Here is a 25,538-nt window from a genome sequence, read left to right as displayed (position 1 = left end):
AACTGGAAATGTAGTCCGATGACTGAACCGGAAATGTAGTCCGATGTCTCGCAACTAAGGGAAGACGGATATCAAATCAGAGCCGCAACATAAACACACGAAATATCGACCACGTCAGTAGTCTGGTCTCAGCTAGGGACCCTTTCCTTCGTTTACAAAGCGTCTGGCCCGCTGTCTTCGTGCTTTGACGGGTAGTTCGGCGGTGTTATTGAACTTCCCTCACCGTCTCCCGAGCGTGTTTTCACCGAAGGAGGCGTCGGAGCGGCCGGCCGCCATCTTGGTAAGCTGGGAGTGGGAGTCGAGACTCGTCCAAGGGTGGGGATTTTAACCTCATATTCACCGGGACATCCGTGTCCCGCCGTCGATTGACAACGTCCAAAGCCATGCCCACATAACGCGAGCACATTGCCGTGTCAGCGATCGGTGTGGAGGTGTTATTTCCCCGTGTGAACGCAGTCCGGGCCGCGACGCTCCCTGCTGAAGCCCGGCCTGTCAGAGGAGGGTGAGTGGGAGCTAATCGGGCTAGCCTGGGAGCTAGCGAGCAGTCCTTAAGTCTTACTTTAGTTGAACACAGACCCCCGTTTGCATTGCCTCGTTGTGGTTTTTGTCCACACTTGTTGAGATCATGAATAGGAATGGTTCAACTCGGGGGTTTAACCATTCTGGTCGGTGTTTAACACTTTGCTGCTTGGAAGTTTTGCAGCTCCTAGCTGGTGGCTAGGAGCTAGCCCACCCCTGGGAAAGTAGTTCGTCAATCGTCCTCTGGTTGAGATTTGGTGGGGTGTGTTTGTTTTTATAACGCATTTGTGTGTTGGTGCTTGTGTGTGTTTGTTATTGCGTTAGTACACTTCACGGTGTGCGTAATAACGCAGGAGTTGTGATCGTGTCGCTGGTGTAAGGAGTGGTGTCTGTTCCTCCAGGGCTGTTGTAGTTTTCTGGCTGGTAGAGGAGCTGGCCCACCCCTGGTAAAGTAGTTTGTCAATCGCCCTCTGGTGATATTTGTTGAGCGTGTTTGTCTGTTTTTATAACGAATTTTGCATGTCTGTTATGGCGTTTGTACACTTCAAGGTGTGCGTAATTACGCAGGAGTTGCGATCGTGTCACCGTCGTAAGGAGTGGTTGTCTGTTCCTCCTGGTCTGTCGTAAGGAGTGGAGTCTGTTTCTCCAGGGCTGGTGTGATGGAGCACGGAGTACAGGAAGGTGTTGGCCAGCTACATGTGCTGCTAGCTGGAAGATTAAAAAGACAAGAAAGTGGAATCAAGTTGGTACAGAGATGGGCTGATCTTCGATTATACTTGTGTCTGTCTGGGTGACTCAAATGTTTGATTATGATATAACTCACACTAAAAGTAGGATATAACCTCGATGTCTGGAGCATTAATGTCATGGACACCAAACCGTACTCTACTGAAACAATAAAGTGCAGTGTCATCGATCGACGTCCATGGTATTTCCTGATAAGATTGGCAAAAGGAAACTAAAGTTGATATAATTGTGTGCTTATCGATACTCCTGATAACCAGATCACATGAGCAGTGATGACTGTGATGTATATAGTTTTATCAAACGGCCGTAGCCTATTTCACACAGAACGATTTTTGTAAAAAGAAAAGAAAAGGCAACACAACAAATCACATGCTTTCTTTCATCTTGGCTACAATTAAATTACCATTACCAATTGTGTGATTGTTGCTCAGTGAAAAGGAGCAATTACTCAGTTGCCTAATTGCCGTTGTCCCCTCCCCTCTCAGCCTGTGATCAGGAAGTGCTGAAAAATGCAGAGCACTGGGCGCACAGAGAGAAGCACATAGGGAATTGCAGCCCTCCAGCTTTGTCCTGTCTGACTGCATTCTTGTCTGCGTGTGTAGTGGCTGGCACACCATCGGACTTCACGAAGGTATCAGTTATCATCACTCACGTGCTCGTGTGTTTGAAAGGCCCGTCATTAAACGGTGACACTGGGACACATTCATGAGCAACAATGTAGTGAGGCACAATGACGCTTACAGTCACCGCATGGCCATAAGGCTTTGGTTCACAACGCCGGGGCTTCTGCATCCCAGCGAGCTGCCCAGTGTTTGGTGGGACAAAAGAGGTCTACTTGGATGAGGGGTGGGGGTGGGTGGATGTGGTGTTCCTTCCCGGCTGAGGGAGAAGTCTTGTGACTCTGGTGTCAGCTCTGTATCTGCTTGCATCTAATCATCTGAGCTGCTTAGGAAACTCTTGGTTCGTCGTTTTTACAATGACTAGATATACGCCCTGCTGTTGCCACATTATGGATGTGTACAAACGCCTTTGCAGGTATTGAATATGTTTCTGAAACCAGGCTTCACAATTACGCTTAAGGTTAGTGATGCACCGTTTGATCGGTGATCATTATCGGCCGATAAACACGTGAACGGGGAGCCCCCTAGACACGTGATCGGCCGATAAACTCTAAATTTGCAGATTGCTTGAGCCATTCAAGTGAATCAAACACTATTGTGCACAAGACGCACCCCCAAACAATTGCAACTGCAGCACTAACATGTCAACATAGTTTCCTCAATGTGAGGCATACGAGGTTCTCCTGAAAAGTAGACTTTATAACTAACTAGCCGTTGACAGCGTTTCCTTTCATGGGCACGGATTTTACGAAGACTTTGTGTAGTGAGATAATACAGTTCCGTTCTAGTTTCGAAATTCTGGCATAGGATGGCTATAATCAGTTTGTGAAACGGTATATGCTTCCTTTGTATAAGGGTTGGTCATTTTGCTAAATGTATTCGTCCCAATGACAGATTCATCTACTTGTTTCACACTTACTTCCCTTTGTGCAAAACTCAAAAAAAAAATATATATATGTATCTATACCAACCCATAATAATGAAAACAAAATGCTACCGTAGATAATCAGTTACATCTGCTGAGGTTGAAAATGGCACCGTAGGTTATCTCAGACTTGAGTTACTGTGCAAAATTATAACCCACAAGACTGACTTTAATGTGGTGGCCTGGTGCTACCCGGTCTTATACTTGTGTATTAGGCCATGCCGCATCACAGGATGCAAAAGGTTAAAATATTTTGCATCCCCCATGTCCATTGATGAATCAAGTCGGTTAATTCATCTCCACAAACTAATTAATGGCTAAAACCTAGGCTAAATATTATAATGGGTTAATCCCTCAGATCACTCATGAGAATATCAAATCAGTATTGGCATAAAAACAGATTGTGTTACCCCAATTAAGATGTTTCCTCATGTTGATAAAGGGAGGAAAGCAAATGCCAACCCTATTCTATGGACAGACACAAACTTCTCGTGGAACTCTACACTGTCCAACTAAAGTCTGATCTCATCGGGGATGGTCCATAACTTAAGTTTATGACCACAGGGTGCATCCCTACCACTTCAATTGAACCATCGGGCAACCCCACATGGCGTTTGATTTTCTAAATTCTTCTTTCTCCGACGGGAGGCTTTCGCTGTGTGTGTTTACGAACTCCTTACCGGTTAAACGAGTAGTGCCGTCAGCGGAATGCTTTGTCTCTGCGACGCGTCGCCCCTGTCACCTCTCCATCAGTCAGTGGCTCGCTCGTGGCTCCCTTTGTTAGAGCAGGGACTTGTTTGCTGCTGCACACAAATATGTGTTCTTAAACTTTTACACAACTAGCAATCTTCTGACGACTCATTTGAATTGGTATGTTAGGCCTATAGGCGTATTTCTATTTTTGATCAAGGACATAGCACGTGGCGTACGTGCGTCCGCGATCAATTCTTCGCAGGAATACTTTCCTATGAGAGGCGGGGAGTGGTTAAACCGACATAGTCGTTCAGTCTACTAGTCTACTAATCTCGAACATCCCAATGCAACACATACGTACGGACTAGGCATGAGCGGAGACATACTTTTCAGGAACATAGGCACTTAGTTTATGGTAGTGCTGTGAGTTACCATGGTAACCAGAGACTGATCTCGTGTAGCTCTCGTCAGCAAAAGGCCCCAGTATTTGCTGCTGTCCAAGCTCCCTGACTTCACCCGAGTCCCCTTTGCGTCTCAACCGAGCCTATTCTAGGTCTTTATTTGATATTCATCTACTTGTCTTCGTATTGGACTCCACTGTCTCGTCGCTGCCGTCTCAATCTGAAGACCTCATCGACCTCGCCCTCTAAATCTAAAGCTGGTTCGCTTTTCTTTCCATTATAGTTTCCCAAATGTTTCTGTCGGAAAAAAACAAAAAACGTTCCATCATCACATGTGGGGGCATTGAAAAGAGTGTGAAGGCTCCCACATTCTGTCGCCTGCCACAATCAACCACCCACGTCCGTAATGCCTTCTCAGCGCGGTACAGGAAAGGCACTGTATCCTAACCTGCTCCACTTTCTGCCTCCTCCCCCCCCAGGTCTTGACACGCATGCGGCTACTGACCCGCAGATGAGCCATCGTGGGGGCTGTCGCGTCACTGTCGGAGATCCAGAACGTTCCTGGCGGCGGTGGTGGCATTGAGCTCCCCCAACCCCAAACAATATGCCCAACGCCAGCCGCGCCGGGAACCTGAAGGACCCCGAGGTCGCAGAGCTGTTCTTCAAGGAGGACCCCGAGAAGCTGTTCTCGGATCTGCGGGAGATCGGACATGGCAGCTTCGGGGCCGTTTACTTTGTGAGTATTGGAGACTGTGATCTGGGACTGGGGTTTATGAGAGCAGTTCTGTGGGTACTGTTTAGGATATAGGGTTGCGCTAGAGAGGAAGATTAGAAGAGATAATATCGATAATATTGATTTTTTTTTTTCAACTCAAGCCAGTTTATTTTTAACCCCCTTTAGCTTAAGCCCTCCTGAAAACTTGGATAAAGTATTTTTAAACATTATCCTAAGATTTACATTTAGATTCAGGGTATTTAGCAGATGCTTTTCTCCAAAGCGACTTACAGTAAGTACATTTGTCGGAAGTTAAAGCCTCTGTTTCAAAGGGGTGCAAGTACAAGTATCAATGCATACAATTACAAATTCTTCAGCTTCCTGCCAAAACTCTAGAGTTAACAAATTGTCCCTGGATAGAGGAGGTCTGGGCGGTCAGGCGTATGGATTCAGTGAAGGATCATTGGGATTCTAACAGAGTTCGGAGTCTGAGGACTTTCACTTCTGTTCCTGGTGTAGGAACCCCCTGAATCATTCTAATGTCTTACTTTTATTCTTTGTCAAATGTAGGCACGGGACATTCGAACAAATGAGGTGGTGGCCATCAAAAAGATGTCCTATAGTGGAAAGCAGTCCATCGAGGTACAATGTTTGCTGTTTTCTCTTACACGTCCTTCTGTGTCATTGTACGAAAGTCAATATTGCTAGCTGTCAAATAAACGCTTTAAATAAACAGACAGAATAATTACTATTTGTCTAACTCCTTGCTTTTAGGCGAATGAACAAACACAGGGGTTTTTCCCAAGTTGTATTGGTCATTCTGGAGTACATAATGACTGTTATTGTCCTTGCTCACCATTTTGCCAGTTCTATGAGATGACTATTATTCATTGACGATACATTTTAACATTTCTTTTTTAATATAATTTCCCAGAAATGGCAAGACATAATCAAGGAGGTCAAATTCCTCCAGAGAATACAACATCCAAACAGCATCGAGTACAAAGGATGTTTTCTACGCGAGCACACGGCCTGGGTGAGACTTTACAACATTGCGTTTGTGCTGCTGGTGACTGACTGACTGAGTGTATGGAGGTGATATATTTGTGGGGAAATACAACCTATTTACTCTACTTTCTCTGTTTTCAGTTGGTGATGGAGTATTGCCTGGGCTCCGCTTCAGACCTCTTGGAGGGTATGGTGTCTCATTTGTAGATCCTTATATTTATATCCTTAATATCCCAGTAATACCCATTCATAGTTCCATATTGAACATCAACCTTTTTAAGTCGCGGTTAATGTTTTGGTTGCATAGACCGGTAACACAATATGTCTGAATTCACAGTTGCCGTCTGAAATCACAGATACGGTCTCAAATCATAGTTACTCTCTCAAATCACCTATACGGTCTCAAATCATAGTTACAGTCTTAAAGTCGCCTCACTTACTCACTGTCCAACCTTCTCCATTCAGTCCACAAGAAGCCTCTCCAAGAAGTGGAGATAGCTGCGATCACGCACGGAGCTCTGCAAGGCCTGGCCTATCTCCACTCCCACAACATGATTCACCGGTAAGCCTTGTCCGCCCGCGGTGCGAGGGGTACGACGGGCAACCACGCTGAGCAGTGTGACAGCTGCATGTGTCTGGAAGCTGTAATCTCCCCTTCCCTTCCCTTTGTCTCCCACAGAGACATCAAGGCAGGCAATGTCTTGCTGACAGAACCAGGCCAAGTGAAACTGGCCGATTTTGGCTCGGCGTCCATCGCCTCACCCGCCAATTCCTTTGTGGGAACACCATATTGGTACGCTGCGAACGTCTCATGACCATCACATGGGCATATCAATAACTTATCCTGATGCTGCTGCAATAGTTCTCAGGGTAACTTTTGGAGCTAAAGTATGTGGCTAACATGTCAACCCTTTCTCAGGATGGCCCCTGAAGTGATCCTGGCTATGGATGAGGGCCAGTATGATGGGAAGATTGACATTTGGTCACTAGGGATCACTTGCATTGAATTGGGTAAGGGTCGTTATTCTGAATTCTGTTTCAAACACAGAATCCTGTTTTTTTCTGTGTTTACATAATGGTAATCTGGTAGCAGAGATAATAAAATGACATTTGCATACACTGATTGAGTCAGAACCAATGTATCTGACTTATGTGTGTGTTGTGTTGCATTGTGTTTTTTTTTGCAGCTGAGAGAAAACCTCCACTGTTTAATATGAATGCAATGAGTGCCTTATACCACATAGCACAGAATGAGAGCCCCACACTGATGTCAAGTGAATGGTGAGTGACTTTCTATGCATTTATCTGAGCAGATGCAAAATAACATACAATTAGTTCATTTCAACATTTTAATTCTTTCCCCTTCCTCCTTACCCGTTTTCCTTCCGATTCAGGACGGAATATTTCCGAAACTTTGTAGATTCCTGTCTTCAGAAACTGCCCCAGGACAGACCCAACTCTGAAGAGCTGTTGAAGGTAGGACGACAGGGATCGACAAGAGATTAATGCCGATAAGATGCATTAAAAATCCTGTGGTAATCAAATATTACCAAACCGACTTTGTGCTTATTCTTTCTTCAATTCATTCGATTAAATGTCGTGATTCTCCCCTCCCTGTCTCCAGCATGCCTTTGTACAACGCGAGAGGCCGGAGTCTGTGGTGTTGGACCTGATCTCGCGGACCAAGGACGCGGTGCGGGAGTTGGACAACCTGCAGTACCGCAAGATGAAGAAGCTCCTGTTCCACGATGCACACAACGGGCCTGCAGCAGAGGCTCAAGACGACGAGGAGGTTTGTTCTATCTCTGTCTCTGTCTCTTTCTCTCTCTCCGCTCCAGCGACTGTTTATATTGATTGCTAGTGTTGTTGTTACATCTAGGCACAGTGTGGCTAGGTTTAGGCTTATGATAACTCGTATTGTTCACTGAAGTGTTTTTATTTGCATCAACCTTTTTTGTTTTGCCTGAAAATTCTGTGAACATAATAAGACATAAAATAAACCAGGAAACGTTCCAAAATAGGGTTTTCCACCAAAAAAACAGCTACATTTTGAACAACACTCGCATCAATACCTACCAGTAAGCGTGAGTGTCTCTGACCGCCGGGTGTGTTCTCGTGCTCAGGAGCCGGAGAACAGTGCCGGGCGGACGGGCACTGTGAACAGCGTGGGCAGCAACCAGTCCATCCCCAGCATGTCCATCAGCGCCAGCTCTCAGAGCAGCTCCGTCAACAGCCTGACAGACGCTGCCGAGGACATGGAGCGAGACAAGACCGTCATATCCAACAGCTCCGTCATCCACCTCAAACCGGTTAGTGGGGCCGTGGGGATTACGCATACAGGAACCCGTCTCCTCTTAAGATGCACTCCTGTACTAATAAGTCATTTTGGCTGATTCACATTTAGGGCATTTAGCAGACGCTTTTATCCAAAGTGGCTTACAATAAGTACAATTGTCAGAAATGACATATCAATGTCGGTACAGTAAGGATGTTCATAGAACCAAGTGCTAAGCACTAACAATCGCTAGGTTAACCCATTCTCTGTGTACAGCAAAGATAGCTAGGATAAGATGCTACACGATGCCAAGTTTGACATACAACATTCAATAAGTGCGTAAGGGGGGGGGGGGGGGGAGGCTATGCAGAGTCTAGGTGAACTCTGCAAAAATGAGTCTTGAGTTTTTTTGCGGAAACTGACTGATGCTATTTTATTTAGAGCATCTGCTAAAGTGAAGTTTAGATGCATGTTCTAAGAAGCAGGTATGGGTTAAGGTCCTTCCGCTTCTTGGTCCGAATCCCAAACCATCGGTCCCACTGTGGACATAGAGTTTGAAACCAAGACGCTTCGTACCGGAACACCCTAGTTACTTGACGAGTCTGGCCCCCCGAGATAAGAGATAGCACGGTCTGTCAATAGCATGTGTTATCTTGTATCTGTCAATGTGCTACGGAATAAATTCTCTGTTTGTTGTGGATGTCCCCCCCCCCCCTCCCCCCTAGGAGGAAGAGGCCAACCATGAAGACCCCGAGGCCAACGCGGGTCAACCCGAGTCCCAGTCCCCTTCTGTTCATGTTCCAAGACCAAAACGCAACCGCGAGCACTTTGCCACCATACGCACGGCTTCTCTGGTAAACACTCAGGCTGGATGGAGAAGGAGGAGTTTGAAAAGGGGTTCCTGATTGTGTTGATTTTGCCAGTCCGTCCTCATAGAGAACATATCTCGTTTTGCCTGAAGAAGTTATTATTAATTCTGCTGGTGAAAGTTCATCAGAGATTTTTATTACATGAGCATGAATAACCCAAAAAGTCTCAAATACAATAACTGGTTTATTCCAACGGTCATGTCAACCGTATAGTGCAACTTTTCGTATTGGCATATCAAAGAAATCTTTACAAAATGTATTCTATTGTTGTACCTGTCTACACAAAGAGTTTCTCCAGAAGACCAGACACTTTCATAGCTGCCCTCTTAACAGTGTGTGTGTTGCCGTCTACCAGGTGACGCGGCAGATGAAGGAGCACGAGCAGGACTCTGAGCTGCGGGAGCAGATGTCGGGCTACAAGCGCATGCGGCGGCAGCACCAGAAGCAGCTGATGGCCCTGGAGAACAAGCTCAAGTCGGAGATGGACGAACACCGGCTGCGGCTGGACAAGGAGCTGGAGAACCAGAGGAACAGCTTCGCCCAGGAGATGGAGAAGCTGGTGAAGAAGCACCACGGCTCCCTGGAAAAAGACGTATGTCAACGCAGCTACTGACCCCCCCCCCCCCCCCCTCTAATGGTTTCACATGAAACTTGGTTGTATTTATATAGATCGTTAGCCTCATAGTATAATTGATAGCGTTAGCCTCGTAGTAAAATTGATATCGTTAGCCTCAATAGTATAATTGATATATAATTTATAGCCTAAGTCATATTTTGGCCCAATTGAGGCTAACGATATGTTTCCATCTTTCCCCCATCAGGCGAAAACCTTCACCAACGACGAGAAGAAGTTCCAGCAGCACATCCAGAGCCAGCAGAAGAAGGAGCTCAACAGCTTCCTGGAGTCCCAGAAGAGGGAGTACAAACTACGGAAGGAGCAACTTAAAGAGGTACCGTCTACTCTGCTGCTCGACAGAGCTCCCGCATTGGGTTTAAATGACATGGGGTGGGAATCACAGGGAATCACGATACGATATCCGTTACATGGCCTGCGATACCGATAATATCGCGATAGAGCGATTCTATTGTCATCAATATATTTCTTTGCCAATCGTATAACGATAAATCACGATATATGTCGAACTATGAATATAAAATAAACATATTCTATATTCATATGTTAAAAAATGTCGGCCTCTGTCTATTCATAGTCCAAACTGAGTTTTTTTCGTTAGTTTACTTCCGTTAAAGTCTCCTTTCTTCATGTGTTAAGCGCCACCCCGTGGAGCATGGATATATGTTTAGAGCGCCTGTTTTGGTCGTTAAAATATGGATATTTAAGAAAATAAAATTGATACTTGGTGCCAGTGTATCGATTGTCGTACCGCACGAAAAAGGGTGACAATACATCGCCGTATTGAGAGATATATGTATATATATATATATATATATATATATATATATATGTATATATATATATATATATCTCTCCGATCCGTTCCTCATCCTACCATCCCTCCCTCGTTTCCAGGAGCTCAACGACAACCAGTCGACGCCCAAGAAGGAGAAGCAGGAGTGGCTGTCCAAGCAGAAGGAGAACTTCCAGCACTTCCAGGCGGAGGAGGAGGCCAACCTGATGCGGCGCCAGCGGCAGTACCTGGACCTGGAGTGCCGCCGCTTCAAGAGGAGGATCCTGACCGCCCGCCACAACATCGAGCAGGACCTAGTGCGCGAGGTGAGACACCACCCTGGGGCCCCGACACCACCACCCTGGGGGCCCGACACCACAACAATAGGCAGGACTTAGTCCGAGAGGTGAGACACCACCCTGGGGCCCTGACACCACCACCCTGGGGCCCCGACACCACAACATTAGGCAGGACCTAGTGCGATAGGTGAGACACCACCCTGGGGCCCGACACCACAACATCAGGCAGGACCTAGTGCGAGAGGTGAGACACCACCCTGGGGCCCGACACCACAACATCAGGCAGGACCTAGTGCGAGAGGTGAGACACCACAACAATAGGCAGGACCTGGTGCGAGAGGTGAGACACCACAACATCAGGCAGGACCTAGTGCGAGAGGTGAGACACCACAACAATAGGCAGGACCTAGTGCGAGAGGTGAGACACCACAACAATAGGCAGGACCTAGTGCGAGAGGTGAGTCACCACAACAATAGGCAGGACTTAGTGCGAGAGGTGAGACACCACAACAATAGGCAGGACCTAGTGCGAGAGGTGAGACACCACAACAATAGGCAGGACCTAGTGCGAGAGGTGAGACACCACCCTGGGGCCCCGACACCGCCACCCTGGGGGCCTGACATATTGATGTGAGCCGGGCAACGGGGTCGGCACTTGGTTATTCGGAAGGGTTGCTTACATTTAGGGTATTAAAGGATAGATCACCTTACTATTTTTGCGCTTATTCGGATATATATATATTTGTATGATATCCTCCGTTTTAAGTCGGGATGAAGATATTTTTTTCTATAAATTACAAATGTATGTATTTTTTAAGTTTGGATTTTATTTCAAGGTTAACAATGAATAACAAAAGCAAAGTTTGGTTGCCACATACTTTAGGCAAACTCTAAACGCTCACTTTTTTCGTGCATGTATATGTTTTTTTATAGATTGACCATAAATTCGAATTACGAATAAAAATCGATTAATCAGGCAGCTCTAGTCGAGAGTCTCTCCAAACCCCCTCTAATCCGGTCCCCCCCCCCCCACCCAGGAGCTGAACAAGCGCCAGACCCAGCGGGACCTGGAGCATGCCATGCTGCTGCGGCACCACGAGTCCATGCAGGAGCTGGAGTTCCGCCAGCTCAACAACATCCAGCGGCAGCGCACCGACCTGACCCGCCTGCAGCACCAGACGGAGCTCACCAACCAGCAGGAGTACAACAAGAGGCGGGAGCGCGAGCTGCGCCGCAAGCACGTCATGGAGGTCCGGCAGCAGCCCAAGAGCCTCAAGGTGGGGGTCCCTCCGCCGCTGGGAGGAAGGGGGGAAGGGCTGGGGGTAAAGGAGGGTGGGAAGAAGGTTTGAACTGGGGCTGGGGAGGTACTGGTCGATGTTCACCACTGGTACTGGTCAATGGTCCCCACAGGTACTGATACCAGTAGCACCAGTACCTCGCAGAATCGCTCTGTCGGAATGCAGTGTGATGTTGGATTATCTTTTATTTTTATTTTTTTTGTGCAGTACACAACCATTGTTATGTTTTCTAGAAGTGTCATGTCGTGAAACTCCTAGCCTAGTAAAGCCTAATGTCCTGTAGTTTACGAGACAGTAATCCTGCATTGGGTTTCTTGTGAACCGTTTTATTATAAGGGGGAATTTGCAGATTTAAATTTTTATTGTTTATTGGACTTGATATTATACTTTTGAGTTGAGATGGATAGCTACATTTTTTTTTTTTAAACCAGTAGTTTCGGTAGCCTAAACTGTTTGTTTTTTATTGGGTGGAACTTTTTCAAAGACAGTTTCAGGGTGCACTAACACTAGGCCATCTGGCCGTGGTCGTGGACGTTTTCACACCTAACCGTGCTCAAATCTGCCAGTTTGAGTGTGGCCAGTCTGGCCAGGCCAGGCCAATTTGGCCACTTGGGAGAGGTGTGCTGCTACGGTACGGGCCGCCACGGTACAGATGCTAATGAGCAGACACGCACACGCACGGCTACGCAACCTGAGCTGGATGACGTATAGTCTATGCGACGAGCCTTCTTTCCCCTTAAACGGTAAACATGGCGTCAAGCGGTCCAACTGTTGGTTCACGTTGGTCCCATAGAGAAGTCCAGTGTCTGTTAGCCATTTGGGCATTCCGCCTCCAAATAAGCAACAGACTCGGCAAAGTGCGAACTGTGTTCTCTGTGTTGTTGTCCATTGATGTTAAAACTCTGACTTTATTATGGTCAATGCAGCAGACGCTTGGTGATGACGTGTTACGACGTGATGACGTATGTACAAGAGCCTACCGTGGCCAGGCCACAGTTGCGACGGGCCACGGCCAGATGGCCTAGTGTGAGTGCAGGCCAGAGAACAATTGGGCCAGTTGAGCACGGTTAGGTGTGAAAACGGCCACGGCCAGATGGCCTAGTGGGATTGCACCCTTAATCTTGCCCTTGGATGTTTGTTGACCAGTTCACTGCCTCAGGCAACGGCCAAAATATTTGCCATAACATATGTTTCATGCCAAACACAATCGTTAGGTTGACCCATTCCTGGTATACAACAAAGCTATCCACTCACCCACCTCTATGTGCACCTCGTGTCCCAGTCCAAGGAGCTGCAGATCAAGAAGCAGTTCCAGGACACGTGTAAGATCCAGACGAGGCAGTACAAGGCGCTGAGGAACCACCTGCTGGAGAGCACGCCCAAGGCAGAGCACAAGGCCGTGCTGAAGAGGCTGAAGCAGGAGCAGCACCGCAAGCTGGCCATCCTAGCGGAGCAGTACGACCACTCCATCAACGAGATGCTCTCCACCCAGGCGGTGAGGCCACGCCCCTGGTTATAAGCAGCAGGCCTTCTGGGAAACGGTGTCCCGGTCTCATGCTCGTTGATCCTCCAGCCTTTTCTTTCCAACCCACTCTACCTATTTTTTGTCTTAGGCTCTCTTTTATTCTCCAACTGTCTCTCTCTAGTTATGTTCATCTGATGCATCTTTCTATTTGTGTCTCTTTGTTCCCTGTCTATATATATTCTTTCACACTCTATCGTCTCTCGCTCTGTCTGTCTCTTTTTTTCTTCCCCTGCCCCAATCTTCCCCTTCTATGCATATCTATCTGTTATTTCTGATCTATATGTATATACATTTCTCCCACCTAATCCCTACTTCTCTCTCTGTCTGTCTGTGTGTCTCTCTCTCTCTCTCTGTCTCTGTCTCTGTCTCTGTCTCTCTGTCATCGTCTCTCTCTCTCGTCTACAGCTGCGTCTGGACGAGGCCCAGGAGTCCCAGTGTCAGGTGGTGCGCATGCAGCTGCAGCAGGAGCTGGAGCTGCTCAACGCCTACCAGAGCAAGATCAAGATGCAGACGGACGCGCAGCACGAGCGAGAGCGCAAGCACCTGGAGCAGCGGGTGTCCCTGCGCCGCGCCCTGCTGGAGCAGAAGGTCAGCGTCACACCGGGCTGTACGGGCGATCAGGGGGCACTGTCAGGCTCCTGCACAGGGCAGTGGGGTCATGTCGGGGTGATGCGAGAATTCCTCTCCCAGTGAAACACAGCCCTTGTTTCACTGTTTCCTATTCTCACGTCACCCCGTCTTGACTGTTTGGTATTCCCATTTCAAAACGGTGACTTAATTTACCTTTACACGTAACTTTACACTTAACATAGCACTTAACTCAACACTTACTACACCAGCCCTTGTGGAATACCATTGAAGAGGGTCTCTTCACTTAATTTAACACCTAATTTAAAGTACTGTAACAGCCCAGGGGCTGTATTTCACTGTTTTCCTGGAGCGGAATTCTCATGTCTCCCAATCTTGACTGTTAGGGGATTACCATTCAAGTCAGGGATGGGGCTGATGTGAAGATGGGCAGACGGTGTTGTTGTGTACCAAGTTAACTCTACTATGCACTGATCTGTGTTTTAAGCTCCCCTTTGGCATGCGCACAAACAGGCTTTGGTCTCGCCTGTGGTGACGAAGGAATGAACCATTCCGAGCCTCGGTAGCTTATTCAACACACTGAGTACGGTGTAAAATGCCTTAGTACAACGTATTATTTTTTTACTACCGTTGTATCTTAACACTGAACTATAATTGACGATAGAGTATAATTGATTGCAATTATCCCTAAATGTAGTATCTTATTGTAGCGCTATCCGCCGGGCGTGTGCGTGTGTGTGTGTGCGTGCGTGTGCGTGTGTGTGCCATGCAGCAGAGAGCCGGTACTAAGTGCTGTGTGTGTACTTAGGGCTGTGTGTGTGTGCTAAGGGCCGAGTGCGTGCGTACTAAGGGCCAGTGTGCGTGCGTACTAAGGGCCAGTGTGCGTGCGTACTAAGGGCCAGTGTGCGTGCGCACTAAGGGCCAGTGTGCGTGCGTACTAAGGGCCTGTGTGCGTGCGCACTAAGGGCCAGTGTGCGTGCGTACTAAGGGCCTGTGTGCGTGCGTACTAAGGGCCAGTGTGCGTGCGTACTAAGGGCCAGTGTGCGTGCGTACGAAGGGCCGAGTGCGTGCGTACTAAGGGCCGAGTGCGTGCGTACTAAGGGTCGTCTGCGTGTCTACTAAGGGCCGTCTGTGTTCTAAGGACCATGTGTGCGTGTCCCCAGATCGAGGAGGAGATGCTGTCGCTGCAGAATGAGCGCGTGGAGCGCATCCGCAGCCTGCTGGAGCGGCAGGCCCGCGAGATCGAGGCCTTCGACTCAGAGAGCATGCGGCTGGGCTTCAGCAACATGGCCCTGTCCAACCTCTCCCCCGAGGCCCTCAGCAACAGCTTCCCGGGGGCCTCAGGCAGCTGGAACCAGCACACGCCCCCCCGCCAGGTGGGGGGCTCCGCCCGGGGGTCGCCCTGGGGGGGCGGCAGCGGCGGCGGGGGCGTTGTGATGGGCTCCGCGGGGAGCCACCAGGGCAACCACCACCACTACCACTCTAGCCCGGGCGGGGGGTCGCTGGGGCCCAGCTGGGGCCCCGGCAGCATGCAGGCGGCCGGCACCCCCCAGCCCTGGGGGCACCCGGTGGGGGGGCACCTGCTGTCCCGGAACAGCGCGGGGGGCGGGCACAACAGCCCCCAGGCCCTGCGGAGGACTGCGTCGGGGGGGCGCGGTGAGCCGGCCATGAGCAGGAGCGCCAGTGTCACCTCTCAGATATCTAACGGGTCGCATCTGTCTTACACATAGACACACGCATGCATACACCCCACCCCCCGCACCAGTCCACCCTGGGGGTCAGAGTCCGGTGAACTGAGGAGAGTCAGCTGGAGATGTTTAGGCTCCGCTCACAACACATTGCTCTCTCTCTCTCTCTCTCCCTCGCTTTCTCTCACCTTGACTCCCTGCCCCCCCTCCTACCCCGTGTACAGATAGGGATGTGTGGTGAAATCAATGTTGCTCAGGTCAAAAGGGCTGGGATGACTCCACCCTTCCTCAAAGCAGTTTTCCAGCACACGTATAGATTCAGAATTAGTTTTAACACCAACGTAGTGTCCACACTTAGCTTAAATTTTTTTTTTTTTAATTTGGAGATCTCTTCAATCAAATTCCTTATCATTTAGAATCTATATGTCGTGCTTTATCTCAGCCATTGCTCTCATTTTGCACATGAAACACTGTTGGAAAAAAAAAAAAAAAAGACAGCCTTTGACTTGTATTAACTATGTCCTTTACAAATGTTGTGTGACGCAATCACAGTGAGTTGATCTTGTTCCCGACCCTAGTCCTGTTGGCCCCACGTCGCAGTCCACACACACAGTGCTCCGCTGTCTTTGCTGCCAGCCTGCTGTATTGGTCAATGCTCTGACGTTCAGTTGTCTTCCTATAGTATCAAAAGCTAATACTTAGAGTTCCTCAGTCATTCGCCAAAATTAAGATACGTTCGTGCCACCCCTTACTTTGTCCGGCTACGTTGTTTTGTTGCAACTGTTGCAGCTCAAAAAAGAAATATGTGCCTTTTCCTTTTTTTAAACCTGTGATTTATTAAACGCTGTTACATATTTAAGTGATACAACTTAACTTAGTTGAAATGGATGCCAATTTATTTTGAATGTTCAGATTGCTTCATATCCACTCAAATCTTAAGTTTGCAAGATCCCAAAGTCTAAATTGTAGTTTTCTTATACTCATTGTACATATGCAGTAATGTGGGTGTTATATAAAGTTTTATAAAAATATGAGGAATATATCTCGAATGAGCGATACTATCTTTCAAGGGTGATGTTTTTAGATTGTTCAGACTGCTTTGATGAGGAGAATGTTGCATTCTATGTGATGGATGGAGGAGACAGACTTGGTTGCCTTTTAAAAAAAGGACCCTTGGATATGTTTATTTTATGCGTGCCTTGTTAAACTGCTGCCTATTTAAAGCACTTTAAACCTATCTTTATATATATATAGATATCTATATCTAGATGTTTATAGATATATATTTCTATATCTATATCTATAGATATAGATATATAATTAGTTATAATAATAATAATTTGCCTTGCATATTACCAAATTCCCTGAAAGGCTTTTTATTTAGATGCCATTAGGAATTGGTCAAGGAAGTTTATATTATGTTTCTTAAGAATACTATTTTTTAAACACAAGTTGGGTGTGGGGGAGCAACTAGCCATAGCTGTCCAGAGAGTCTTCAGTTCAGGGTTTATTTTTGACCTAAAGATTACCCCAGACATTGACGGTCACGTTGGGGATATTTTCATTGATCCTGGTTGAAAGTAGGGAGAGAAGCGAGGATGTGTCTGAAAGAAGTGCCCGAACATGCAAATAGATTTATCGTGTAAAGCCAGAAACCTTGACCATAACAGCAGGCTCGGCAATGCATCTGTGAATAGAAAATAAATAACTTTAAAAAAAACGACACTGTTAATGAAGATACAAGTTTGGACCTGTGAAATTAAACACTAAGGACTCAAATAAAAAAACCTATCTTCTTGCCTACATAACGCAAAGGTGCATGAATCAAGCACAGTTTTTAGTGTTGCTTTTTAAGTATGAAAGCATTACGTTAATTTAGCAGTGGTTGACATTAAACCGTTTTTCTTTTTTTTTTTTTATAGATTTAGCAATGCACTTGGGTAAATTACTTAGTTGACCCATGTTTGTTTCTCTCTCACTCAGCATTTTAAAATGAATGCACTTAGCAGGTTTTGTGAGTCATGAAATGTGTTTGGATTGCCCACCATTTAATCACATCCCACCCCCTCATCTGTCACTAGCTAACTAATACCAGGGTTGAATCATGAATAGGCCTAAACATTAATAATCCAGAATTACATGGAAAGAACCTCCCATATATCTCTGAGATGGAGTTTTGTTAATATTGATTTTTGTTTTCCTTCTCCAGATAAAACTTTTTAAAACTAAACTTGCATAAAGTAAATAACTTTAAAAAAAAAAAACTAACCTTATTTAACTTGCAGAATACACTGATATTATATTATAAAAGAAAATGTTGGCTCTCAAAATAAAAATCCTATTGAGTTGTCCAAAAGTAGTTTATGGAAGATATTCTTGGTTTGTGTACATCGATACTACACTAAATGCTTTATTTGCATGTATTTGCTGTTTACTTTAAAATGCCATTTGCTTAGCCAACGGACCATTAAGATCAAAATGAAACTCAGTCGATTTCCTTCTTTGCTTTTATTAATTTCTTTCGTCCATCTCCTCTTTGAGATTCGAGCGGTCCCTAACCTTGTGGCCGTGCGTGAATCCCTCACCCTTTCGCATCCTTGTCAAGTGGTCAAGAAATGCAAGACTGGTGTTTATTTATTTGAATGGGTGGATTGTTTTGTTTTGCTCTGCACTCGGTCATCAGAGAGCTTTGGGTTTGTCATATTACATACGTTGTGCGATAGGTTTTGCTTCCCCATAATACCAATATACAACTTATTTTTTTGTCTTAACACCCATTGTCAATAGCTTGAGCTATTTGTGTAATAAAACAGGTTCCATTCAGGTTTTCTTTTGGTTGTTAGTAAAAGCGATGGCGGACCAGGAGGGGGGGTGTATTTAAGATTATGGGAATTTTTGGGTCAATTGTATTAATGTCAGGTCAAAACACAGTCAGAACGCCAACAATATCTGTGGTCCGTTCCCCGTTGTGTTTTCGTGCGAGGGAGTCCTATTGTTGTGCATAGGACCTCCTTCCACCCACCTGGACTTTTATTTGTGTCACGATTCTAAAGCTTGGTGTCCACTTCTGTCCTACTGACCGTAACGCATTCATTACCGCGTCAACCACCGCGGAACAGTCTGAGATCCTCCCTCTCTGCTCCCAACACTGTGCCATACCAAAACCCGACCCCACACACACACGCTCACATGCTCAAACACACACACACACACACACACACACACACACACACACACACACACACACACACACACACACACTTGTCTTATTTCCTTGGTTGAACTGTCTTTTAGTTTTTTACTGGGCTGACGGCATGAGATACACGATGCATATATTTATAGACAAACCGTTGGCAGAGTTCTAAAGCAGTGGCGTGAAACGATGATGTGGTGACAGGCAAATATATGAAAAGAGATTGCATTTCTTTGAAGATGTCAGTATTCTCGCCACAGCATTACCACTACACCTTAATGTACTCTGTCTTGAAATGTATAGATGTTATTGAATGTCTGAAAGATTATAAGATGAAACTTGTAAGAGTTAAACCAAGAAAAAAAGAAATGGTGGATTTAAGCAAAGCGAATTACCTAGGATCAAATGTACCATTTTGTTTGTATTATAATTACTGTTGTATTGGCAGAGGGATATTGAACAGAAATCAGCTGTAATAAAGTAATTTTAGTATAACTTGACCTGTGGTGCAATTTTTTTTGTCTTGCAGTATTATTGTTCCAAAACATTCCACTAGACTATAGTGACACGTTATCTGCATAGATTCAATGACTCAAGTTGGTCGCCCATGGTCGTTGGAGGAGAGGGAGTTAGTTGAAATCAGGTTGGTGCCGTTGCGTACTGTAATATCAGGATCATGTTCTTCTGATTACCTCTTATTGTGTAATGTCCTACTTTGAACAGTTTTCCTCATAAATTGGGTGGAGCCTTAAAGTGTGGTATTTCACCTCACCAGATCCTGTGTCGTTTACCACGTGGTTTGAGGTTTTCATCGAAGGTGTCAACGTTTGCTTATTTAGCTGTTTTACAAATTGAATATTTAAATTGTGAATTCAAGCATAGAAGATTACTAAGCAAAATAATGCATACAAACCAGCTGCCACAACATGCCACAACACTAGGGGGCGCCCATTATTTTAACTCCACAAAATCTTTATTTGTTGTTGACCCGCATTTTAGAACCGGGTTCATTTGCAAGGCAGTGACGGAGGAAAGGGAAGAACACAAGTCCACTCCGGGGTTGAAAGTGGACCCGTTTTTTTGTAGATTGTGTTGGATTGAAAGTGTTTTGTCGAGCAGTGCTGGCCCGAGGTGTGCGGGACTTGAGTAGACGATGGCTCCGACTATTCAGACTCAGGCGCAGCGCGAAGATGGACACAGGTGAACCCCTTTAAGTTTAAACTTAAGTCTGTTGGTTGTATGGATGTGCTATGGGTGGCTGACCGGCAATTAATAACGAATAAACATGGTTAGTTTCTGCAGTGTGCATGTAAAATAATATACCACGTATTCAACACATAAGTGATGATTGGCAATAGCCCAGGCGGACCCGCAAACTAGATGCAAATATTATTTTAGGTTGCTACGCTACTTAGTTTATGATCATGTAACTCCATGCACGGAAGGTGTTGTTAACCATATAGGCTATAGGTCTGCGGATATCCAAGTAAGCAATTATAATTAGGTTGTGGTTAAGGACAGCATAAGTATTGAGATATTTGGACAGTCCCGCCTCAAGAATGGATCTGTGTATTGTCAAATGTATGAACATGTGACATTGTGTTTCCTTTTGCAGTAGGAGCTCCTCTCACAGAACTGTCCCGGAGAGGTAAATGCATCACAAATGGCAACATGTTCGTTATTATACAATTAGCCTCTTTATAAGTAAAATAAAACTAAAGCTATGATGACTGACGTTTCTCATTTTGTTCTTGTAACAGGTCAGGTGTGGTCTGTCGGGTCAAATACTGCAACAGTCTTCCAGACATCCCCTTCGACCCCAAATTCATCACATATCCATTCGACCAGCACAGGTAAATACCCCCCCACTGACACTGAGTAGAGTCTCAACGGAGTAGTAGCCTTAGTCAGACTCTTGACGGCTGGCTATTCTGAATCTCTTGGAACAGATTTGTGCAGTACAAAGCCACCTCCCTGGAGAAACAGCACAAACATGAGCTGCTGACAGAACCAGATCTGGGGGTTACCATCGACCTCATCAACCCTGACACCTACCGTGTTGACCCCAGCAGTAAGTCATCTGGTCAAAGTGAGGCTTGTAAAGCTACACACTACCATGTATATTACAGTAACATTTGGATTTTTTCGCTACAGTTCTGTTGGATCCAGCTGATGAAAAGTTACTGGAAGAGGACATGCAAGCACCGTCCAGTTCTAAAAGGTCAGCCACACACACACGCACACACACACACAAACACACCGTGTAACATTCACTTTTTTGTCTTGCATATTTATAATAATATACGGATAATACTCATTTTAACGTGGATCCTTTTTATTTGAAATCATGCTGAATGTTTTGTGTTTTTCCCCATCTCTTCGTAAAGGTCGCAGCAGCACGCCAAGGTGGTGCCATGGATGAGGAAGACAGAGTACATTTCTACAGAGTTCAACAGATACGGTGTATGCAATGAGAAAGTTGAAGTCAAGTGAGTTAGATTAGTTGAATGTTTGTTAATTCTACATGGCAACATTCGATTTCTTACAATTGTTACTTTTGACTCTTTGATTCTTAACTTTCCCCCGCCGGTCTATCTCCTCAGAATTGGTGTGTCTGTCAAACAACAGTTCACCGAAGAGGAGATCTACAAGGACAGAGACAGCCAGATCTCTGCTATTGAGAAGACCTTTGAGGATGCACAGAAACCGGTGGGTGATGTCATTTCTGTAGCTCCCATCCGCATTTTCCTTTAGACGTATAGACATCATGAATAATATATTATTAAGAATGCTTATAGTTAAAGTGAAGCATTATACTGCTTGTGTTTGGGACTAAACGTGCCTGTGCCCTCTTCAGATCGTCACGCACTACAGTAAACCCAGAGTCACTCCTGTGGAAGTTATGCCCGCGTTCCCTGACTTCAAGGTAAGCTACGCTCTTAACTCTTTAGTAATGTCTGTATTGTGATCTTGTCTGTGAGATTTGTAATTCAATTTTAGGAACCTTATTATTCTTGCTCCCACAATAAACACAGTTTTTAATTCTTCTAATATCTTTGTTTTTTGATTTCCAATTAACCAATCCTGTGTATATATTTTTTTGGTTCAGCTGAACCTTTAAAGTAATGTAATTACTGCTTGGCAATGCATGCACATGGACCAATGTTTTTTTTAATAGTTAATGACCCTGCTTGGTGTTTTTACTCCTTTCAGATGTGGATCAACCCATGTGCTCAGGTCATCTTTGACTCTGACCCTGCTCCTAAAGACATGACCGCTCCCGCCGGAGTGGAGATGATGTCTCAGGCCATGATCAGGTGTGTGTGTGTGTGTGTGTATGAGAGTGATTGTGTGTGTGTGTGTGTGTGTATGAGAGAGAGATTGTGTGTGTGTGTGTGTGTGTGTGATACAGTGACATGCCATTGAATTGTAACCAATTGCGTTATTTATTTTCCCTCCATGCAGAGGTATGATGGATGAGGAAGGAAATCAATTCGTGGCCTACTTCCTGCCCAACGAGGAGACCATCCGCAAGCGCAAGAGAGACGTGGACGAGGAGCTGGACTACATGCCTGATGAGCTGTAAGTGGAAACGTTGGGTTATTCTCACATCACGGCCGCCTTCAATGACTCGATCATGACCGCGCTGACGCCAACGCGTTCTGTGTTCCAGGTACGACTACAAGATCGCGAGGGAGTACAACTGGAACGTCAAGAACAAAGCCAGCAAGGGCTATGAGGAGAACTACTTCTTCATCTTCAGGGATGGAGACGGTGTTTACTACAATGAGCTTGAGACAAGGTAACCCAGAATGCAGTCCTTCAAAAAAATTGTATTGCAAGAAAAATGAATGGTTACTTTTATAGATCAAGATCATAGTTCAAACGATGGAGGAATCAGAGGGGGCTGCCTCGTTAAACGGCGTTTACCTTTGACGTTAAGCGCTTGCGGTGTTGTGACGTTGCTCATTGCAGAGTGCGTCTGAGCAAGAGGAGAGCGAAGGCCGGGGCCCAGTCCACCACCAACGCCGTGCTCGTGTGCAAGCACAGAGATATGAATGAGAAGGAGCTGGAAGCCCAGGTGAGTGTTCCACCTTTTTAAAGACCTTTTAACTAAGAGTGTTTAAGGTCTGTTATGGGACCAAAGGCAATGCTCTGTGAGTGGGCTGCGCAGTGTTCCATTTAAGTTTGGTTGGGCTATAAAGGACACAGATTCCATGGCCAACAATTGTGTGTTTAAATAGAATATAATGTATATAAAATCAAACAATGTATACTCAAAAGTTAAGTGTCGTATTGAGCATTTACCAACATTTTATTAAGCAAGGCCCACACAAAAGACCTGACAATAGTTTTATTAGATGTATAAACAGCCTTGACATAGATCATATAAACCCCCCATTCTAATGTGTAATATTGTTCCTTTCATCCTGTAAGACCATGAATACATACTTTGAATCCTACTTCTAGATGGTCGTGGCTCTGGCCGTGGTACTGGTTAGTGTGGTTGTGTTGAAGCTGTCCCAGTGTAGTAACCCTCACCTCTGTCTCTGTTCACCGCAGGACGCCCGCAAAGCCCAGCTGGAGAACCACGAGCCCGAGGATGAGGAGGAGGACCTGGACAAGGACCTGCAGGACTCCGGTCAGTTGTTTGTTGTTTGCTCTTTCTCTCTCCTCGTTTTTATCGTTGTTGGTTTATGGCCTGTTAATAGAGGTGAGGCAGGATAGATTAGAGGCAATGGATTTATTCTCTGGGTTCAATCTACTCCTAGAAAAGTTGGTAAAGGCTCAGTGAATGTCTGAAATTTCAATTAACACCGTCCTGCGAATGTGTTGGGATATACTCGAATGATGGATGGTTCTATTTATTATTACACGTTTTTGAGTTTATTAAAAAAAAGTAAGATGGACATATCTTTGGTCGAGGTGATTTATGGAGGGTTATTTTGTACAGATTTTGTCTTGATTAAAAAAAAATAATAATATTGTAGCATTATGAGTTTTTAAAACCACGGACCATGTGTTGCCCCTGTCTGTGTTGCCCCTGTCTGATCTATTTGATGCCCCTGGCGGTGTTGCCCCTGTCTGACCCCTGGCTGTGTGATTGTGGCGTCTCCAGGTGACGAGAAGGAGAAGGGAAGCGGGAGCGACGCGGATAACTCCGACAGCGACTCCGACAAGGACGAGGATGAGGACGAGGAAGAGGTGCCGGAACGGCCGCCCAGAGTGGTGGTGCAAGAGGAGGAAGAGGATGAGGTGGAGGTGGGCGGCGGCGAGGAAGAGCGCGAGAAGGCCAAGCCCCGGCGTGTCAGGAAGCCCAGCGGCGGCAGCGCCGGTAGCGCCGGCAGCGGCAGCGGCAGCGAGAGCGGCGGGGAGCGGACCCGCGAGATGCGGGACGAGGAGGAGATCTTCGGCAGCGACGACGACGAGGACAGCGAGGCAGACATCACGGAGCCCAAGCGCTCGGGCGCCCGGGGCAGCGGCAGCGAGGAGGAGGGCAGCGGCAGCGAGGAGGACCGGGGGGGCCGGAGGAGCCGGGCCAGCGCATCCCCGGCGCACAGCGACCGCAGCAGCGAGCACTCCGGGGGCCGCGCCCAGAGCGGCAGCGGCAGCGAGCAGGCGTCCGACTCCAGCGACGGCAGTGACAGCGAATGAGCGCCCGGGGTGGGGGGGCACGCCAGGGGGTTCCGGCTGGTGTCGGGGCAGAGGGCCCTGTCTCTGCCGGATTTTAGAGAGCCTCTCCGGCCAGGCGGAAGTGGAGGGCTTCGGTCCGCAGGAGCTGGTTAGACAAGTGCAAGTGTATTATGTTTTTGTTTCCTTTTTTTTTTTTAATAAAAGAAAAATATGACACCCGTCATGAGTCTTCCATGTGACTACATCAGAACAGAGGTGTGTGTAATTGGGGGCAGCACACCTTCGATATGTATACGATTGTGTGTCACGGTTGCGCCGTTGCTTAACCTAGGAAACCAGATTCCATCCATCTATATCAATGAGCCAGCCAATCGACTAATCACTGCACTGGGGGGGTGTCTTAATGAGTTTAGGTGGGTGGGTAGGGGATCATCATGCATGCAGGGCTGTCCTGGCTCTGGCCTAGCCATCCTTGGATGGGAGACCAGATGGAGCCGATAGAGGTGCTGGAGAGCCAGTAGGGGTTGCCCATCCGTCTGGCAACGTGATGTCCCCAATGCCTTGGGATAGAAATGAGCATGGTCTTTCGCATGAGCCGCAAATCCGGGGTCCTGGCTACATCCGGTCACTAACGATCCCGTGGCAAGAAGGCGTCGCTAGCTAGAGTCGGGGCTGCTAAACACGGTGTCCTGGCCGGATTCCCAACCTGGCTCTGGTAGCAACTTGGCCGCCTAATCAGCCCCGGCTCTAATTGGATTGTAGCGTTCATCACCTCTCGTCGACTGAGGTAGCCAGTGTGTAGTGTGCGCGTCCTGGCTGCTGTGCGTCACCCGGCTGGGGGCTAGACATGATGAGTGGTGGGGGTGGTGGATGAGGTTTCCTATCCCACCCGCACCAAATCACTATTCGAAACGCTCTATAAATGGAATCAATTATAACATGTATAGTTGGGGTGTTTTAGGTGTCTTATCGATCACACACAATCGATCACTATGCAAAGCAAGATCTATAAGTGCAATTAATTACAACAGGTCAGTGTTGGGATATATGTTTTGCATACATTTTGTTTGCCATGCACACACAACGTCGGTATCATGTGCACTTTTTTAATAACTGGGCGGGGCCACGCTTT

At 46.5% G+C, this 25,538-nt stretch overlaps 2 protein-coding genes across 4 annotated transcripts; both read left to right on the top strand.

The window, feature by feature from the left end:
- The first annotated feature begins 9 nt into the window (after nucleotides 1-9).
- On the top strand, nucleotides 10-19,665 carry taok1a (TAO kinase 1a). Of its 2 annotated transcripts, none has more exons than XM_056612399.1 (20): nucleotides 10-280; nucleotides 4,385-4,641; nucleotides 5,191-5,262; nucleotides 5,555-5,656; nucleotides 5,770-5,815; nucleotides 6,094-6,190; nucleotides 6,308-6,421; nucleotides 6,548-6,639; nucleotides 6,816-6,909; nucleotides 7,023-7,104; nucleotides 7,253-7,420; nucleotides 7,752-7,937; nucleotides 8,629-8,757; nucleotides 9,128-9,364; nucleotides 9,594-9,722; nucleotides 10,304-10,507; nucleotides 11,518-11,757; nucleotides 13,061-13,273; nucleotides 13,709-13,891; nucleotides 15,055-19,665. In XM_056612399.1, exons 2-20 carry the CDS (start codon nucleotides 4,510-4,512, stop codon nucleotides 15,619-15,621), a joined length of 3,087 nt encoding a protein of 1,028 aa, XP_056468374.1. In that variant the 5' UTR covers nucleotides 10-280; nucleotides 4,385-4,509; the 3' UTR covers nucleotides 15,622-19,665. The 2 variants fall into 2 exon arrangements, with proteins under 2 accessions (XP_056468374.1, XP_056468375.1); XM_056612400.1 differs by lacking the exon at nucleotides 10-280 and adding an exon at nucleotides 287-502.
- Nucleotides 19,666-19,763: 98 nt separating this feature from the next.
- Nucleotides 19,764-24,620, top strand: paf1 (PAF1 homolog, Paf1/RNA polymerase II complex component). Of its 2 annotated transcripts, none has more exons than XM_056612402.1 (14): nucleotides 19,764-19,972; nucleotides 20,388-20,420; nucleotides 20,533-20,625; nucleotides 20,722-20,843; nucleotides 20,927-20,993; nucleotides 21,160-21,261; nucleotides 21,376-21,481; nucleotides 21,630-21,698; nucleotides 21,986-22,089; nucleotides 22,238-22,354; nucleotides 22,446-22,574; nucleotides 22,748-22,853; nucleotides 23,336-23,414; nucleotides 23,892-24,620. In XM_056612402.1, the coding sequence occupies exons 1-14, from the start codon at nucleotides 19,926-19,928 to the stop codon at nucleotides 24,425-24,427; spliced, it is 1,710 nt and encodes a 569-aa protein (XP_056468377.1). In that variant the 5' UTR covers nucleotides 19,764-19,925; the 3' UTR covers nucleotides 24,428-24,620. The 2 variants fall into 2 exon arrangements, with proteins under 2 accessions (XP_056468377.1, XP_056468378.1); XM_056612403.1 differs by having other exon boundaries at nucleotides 19,766-19,972; nucleotides 20,391-20,420.
- Nucleotides 24,621-25,538: the final 918 nt, after the last annotated feature.

Source organism: Gadus chalcogrammus, chromosome 16 (assembly GCF_026213295.1).
Source record: "Gadus chalcogrammus isolate NIFS_2021 chromosome 16, NIFS_Gcha_1.0, whole genome shotgun sequence".
Taxonomy (NCBI): Eukaryota; Metazoa; Chordata; class Actinopteri; order Gadiformes; family Gadidae; genus Gadus; species Gadus chalcogrammus.
The sequence above is the reverse complement of the archived record's forward strand: the minus strand, read 5'-3'. Positions and strand labels throughout refer to the sequence as shown.